This window comes from Oratosquilla oratoria, chromosome 2 (genome assembly GCF_046742065.1).
Source record: "Oratosquilla oratoria isolate Oo_2021 chromosome 2, ASM4674206v1, whole genome shotgun sequence".
In the NCBI taxonomy this organism is placed as follows: Eukaryota; Metazoa; Arthropoda; class Malacostraca; order Stomatopoda; family Squillidae; genus Oratosquilla; species Oratosquilla oratoria.
In genome coordinates, this window is record NC_134778.1 from 34,865,843 (window position 1) to 34,870,842 (window position 5,000).

Sequence of the window (5,000 nt, forward strand, 5' to 3'; positions counted from 1 at the left end):
CCAGAGCCATTGTCGCAGACAAGCGCACACTCTTCGTCGTCACACATTGTGATGGTTCAGTAGGACCTGTAAAAAGCAATGACGTTTACATCAGAATCTGATTTAGTGTGATAAACCAAAAATACATGCATAGACTCACAGACTAAATATAAACACACACACATACACACAAGGACGCACACATACGTACCTACACTCACATACATAAACACACACATACTCACATACATGAACACACACATACATGCACAGACACACACACACGCACGCACGCATACACACACAGGCATGTACACATACATACACACACACGCACACAGATAGACACACACAAACTCACACGCACGTACACACATTCACATACATGCACACACATACAGGCATGCATACGCACAATATCATTCCTCTTTTTCCCTGAAATCAGAAGGATCTTTCTTTGCATGAGATTATGGATTGCTAAGGAGATTCTTACAGACAGGCGCACCCATCCCGTCGTGATTCGGCCAAAAGCGGAGATTCAGATCGGTATTAGTCTGTTGTTGACACTTATTTCGCATTACTGATCACCAAAAAGGGTACTTGCCGACGATGGACGGGAAGACAGCTCGGGGTAGTGGAATGAAGGATTTATTTGTTTTAAATATATTCTCCGATCTAGCACCGGGCAACAGATAAAAACACTATGTCCCATCTGATATGTAAGGTTTGATTTTATATTGCGATGGTCACTTATCAATTTATGGCCAATCTATTCATGCCAGGATTGTCACCGCCAGCTTGATAAAGTCGTCTGGTTTTAACCAGAGTAAGATATTTAAAGCACATCAAGGATATGAATGCTCTAACCGAAGAACCTCAGCTGAACAAAATCGTCAGGGGTTATCCAGAACAAATTTGTAAAGTATGATTATGACACAGTTGGGTTAATATATTTCAACCTTTTTTGTATGTTTCAGGATTTTGTTCCGGCTAACGCCAGACAACTTCGTTCAGACTGGGGATAGTCCACAAGAGGCTAATCCAGGTTTGGGTTGTCATGATGACGCTCGCGCGAAGACATAGAAAAAAAAAAAAATTTCAAAGGTTAATTTTTCGTTCAAATTTATCTGAGTTGAATATCGGAATTTTGGGCCCTATGCCTTCAGTGTCCCCACAGCTGGATTAAGGATCTACCTTTTGTCCCTTTGGTTTGTCACTTCAGAGGTGGTGCCCTCCTCCTCCTCCTCCTCCCCACTATGATAGCCTCTGATTTACACGGTGACAGCACGGACAAAATCTGCACTTAGATCTTCCTACCACGTTTATTTATGCAAGATTTCACAAGCCAACTCGCCCCGAAGGAAGGACGAAACATTTTGAAGCAGGACTCAAACAGAAACAAGATTTCTGTTAGAGAATTCTTCGCGCGGATGACAGCAAGTGACATAATATCTAACGACACGTTCCCGAAACCAGTGCAATATTATGTTCTCCTTTATTTTTTCCAAACTTGATAGCAGAGTAGGGTAAAAATGTAGGTCAGATTCTTAGCATGAGGGCTAAAATATTATATTATTGTGGCTTTCAAAGACAAGCCATGTCAACCGAGACCTTTCAATGATTCAAAACAAGATCTGATGCAAGTACTTCGTATCACGCGATCATTATGGAAAAAAAATCAAGGAGACTTAGATTCAATTCAACTCTAGCCTTCGCCACGGTGTTGTTTCCTAAGCTCAAATAAATAGTGTGGTTTTAGTGAAAAATCTGCAATAATCGTCACCGTAGCGAAGTTAGGATTGAAAACCAGCCAACTCAGTGCGGAGATAACAACGTTACCTGTAAGCCTTGGTTCAAATCGAGGACTTGGAGTTCATTATAGATCCATTCAAAAGTGAAATGATTTTCCAATTAAATAAATCACCTGACACTAACAAAATGGAATTCTATTCAGCGACAACACTTCCCAAATGATTAATCTAGATCAACCATAACTTTATGAGGACTACAGGTTTCTCTGATTAATTTGGTCGTCTGAGGTTATCCTGATGAAGGATCTAAAGTAAGAAGACACTCAAAAATAGTCTCAATATTGCAGATCGTCATATACCACGACAAGAGATGGACCATACGACAAGTACAAAAGGAACCATCACCATTATCAGGGCAGTCAAGGCAAAAGATAGTCACCGGTAGCTCTTGGACATTGAACCACATCCTTCAAATGATGGGCAAGCACGCACACGCGCGCGCGCGCACACACACACATACATACACACACGCGCGCACGCACACACACACACACACACACACACACACACACACACACACACACACACACACACACACACACACACACACACACACACACACACATACGGTTGGTAGAGCGCTGAACTGGGAAGTAGAAGTGCTCCCAGTACCCAGTTCGAATCCTGCCCAGGGCCGAAATTATTTCGGTATCGCTGTGCCTCGGGTCGTTACTCTGACTCTCGTGGGCGGGGAGTTGGGTGTGTGTCTGTGTGAAAGGTCATAGCATTACCCATAGATCGGTCATACGAGCTCTGAGCTCACTTCCGGGAGGGAAATAGCTGTCGATCACGAGTCCAACACGTGATCCAAAGACCAAGGTGAATACACACACACACACAGGCACACACGCGCACACACACACACACACACACACACACACACACACACACACACACACACACACACACACACACACACACACACACACACACACACACACACACACACACACACACACACACACACACACAGACACAACTCGGTGGCGCAGTTGGTAGAGCGCTGAACTACTAGCATGGTGGTGCCCGTAGTACTTGGTTCGAATCCTGCCCAGGGCCGAAATTATTTCGGTACCGCTGCGCTTCGGGTTGTTACTCTGACTCTCGTGGGCGGGGAGTTGGGTGTGTGTGTGTGTGTGTGTAAGGTCATAGCATTACCCATAGGACCTACGAGCTCTGAGCTCTCTTCCAGGAGGGAAATAGCTCTCGATCACGAGTCCAACACGTGATCCAAAGACCAAGACCAAGTGAATACACACACACACACACACACATACACACACACACACACACACACACACACACACACACACACAGACACAGTTGAAAGATTGGAAGAACTAGAGAAGGCGAACAAAAACTTAACTTTAGAAATAGAAGAATTAAAAAGACAGTTAAAAGAAGTTAAAGAAGAGAATGAGGAATTAAAGAGGAATAATAAAGACAATAAAGAGACCATAGCAAAAGAAGCACAGGGCTGGAAAAAAAATCCAAGAAAACAGTAAAGTTGCATTTACTGACATAATTAAGCAACAAATGAAAGAACAAACTGACGACTCAGTTATTAAAGTGATGAGACAGAAGGAGAATATAGTAAGAGACTTAGCAGACAAAAAGAAATGTATAATTATATTAGGAATGGAAGAAAAATTTAACCAAAATAGAACCACAAGAATTAAAGAGGAAAAAGAAAAAGTAAACAGTTTACTAGAATTAGTTCAGGAAGATGAACCTGAAATCATGAAACAAATTGAAGAGATGTTTAGACTCGGAAAATATAGTACAGATAAGACCAGACCAATTAAGATTAAATTCAGGTCACAAACAACAGCAGAGAATATCTTAGCAAAAACAGGGAAGCTAGCAGCAAGTGAACAATATAAAAAGGTATGGATAAAAAGAGAAATGAATAAAGAGGAAAGAGAGGAAGAAAAAATGAAAAGGCAAGAAGCTAAAGAAAAAACGAGAACAGAACAGAGTCAGAAAAAGAAGAATTCTATTGGCGAGTAGTGAATATGAAAGTGAGGAAATGGACCATAACAGAGAGAAACAAAAAAGAAACAGAAAATACAATGGAAATAACAGAATATTAAGAGTGTCCTACACAAATATAGATGGATTAATAACAGGACTGAATGAACTGAACGAGTATCTGAAGGAAAAAGAACTGGACATAATGGGAATTGTAGAGACAAAATTAAAAGGTCCACTACCACCCAACAGCATAGGACACAATGCATATAATTATTGGATTAGAAACAGAGAGATAAAACAAGGGGGTGGAGATATGTTCCTGACTAAGAAGGATATAAACGTGATGTGTGTCACATATGGAAAGAATACAGTAGAGATGATTATGATCGAAGTAGAAGACAGATATAAGAAGAGCAGAAATTTTGTAATAAACTACGTGCCCCCAAAAACAGCCTCGTGGGAAGAGAGTGAACATAAAAGTATGTTAAAAGACACAAGAATAACATTTAACAAGATGATGGAAGATGGAGGAAGAATAGTTATGATGGGCGACTTTAATTGCAAAGAAGTCTACTGGGAAGAGATGACAGTAAAGGGTGGAGAAGACTCATGGGGAAATGTTCTACTTGAGATGATTATTGACCACACAATGACACAATGGATTCAAGAGAACACTAGGTATAGAAATGAAGAAGAACCATCGAGACTAGACCTAATAATCACATCAGAACCTGAAATAGTGGAAAAGATAGAATACCAGGCACCAATAAGTAAAAGTGACCACATATTGATAGAGCTAGAACTAAATGAGGAAAAATACATGAGAAGAAATGAAAAATATAGAAAAGGAAGATTGATGTATGAAAAAACAAATTTTTATAAAATAAGAGAATTCTTTCAAAATGAAAACTGGGAAAGAATACACAAAGAAGATACAACAGTAGAAGAGAAATGGAATATTTTGACAAGAATTTATAAAAAAAGGAGTGGAAAAGTATGTCCCAAGACAAAAACAAGAAAAAGAATATGTAAAGCGCTGGTACAACAAAAGTTGTAAGGAGTTAAAGGACAAAAGAGATAAAGCTTGGACCAAATGGAAGAAAGACGAAAGACCTGAAAAATGGAACATATATACTAGTTATAGAAATGAAGAAGAACAAGTGTGCAGAGACGAAAAAAGAAAATATGAAAAAGATGTCATAGAAAAATGTAAAGATCAACCAAAAGTATTTTACA

The 5,000-nt window shown here is 39.9% G+C and overlaps 1 protein-coding gene across 1 annotated transcript in view; it reads right to left on the reverse strand.

Annotated features, from left to right (window-relative positions):
- Window positions 1-60, reverse strand: part of LOC143038135 (actin-5, muscle-specific-like) — a 1,144-nt gene extending 1,084 nt beyond the window's left edge. The window contains exon 1 of the mRNA XM_076207142.1: window positions 1-60. This exon is cut by the window's left edge and continues 1,084 nt beyond it. Coding sequence (XP_076063257.1) covers window positions 1-47 — 47 coding nt within the window. The 5' untranslated portion in view covers window positions 48-60.
- Window positions 61-5,000: the final 4,940 nt, after the last annotated feature.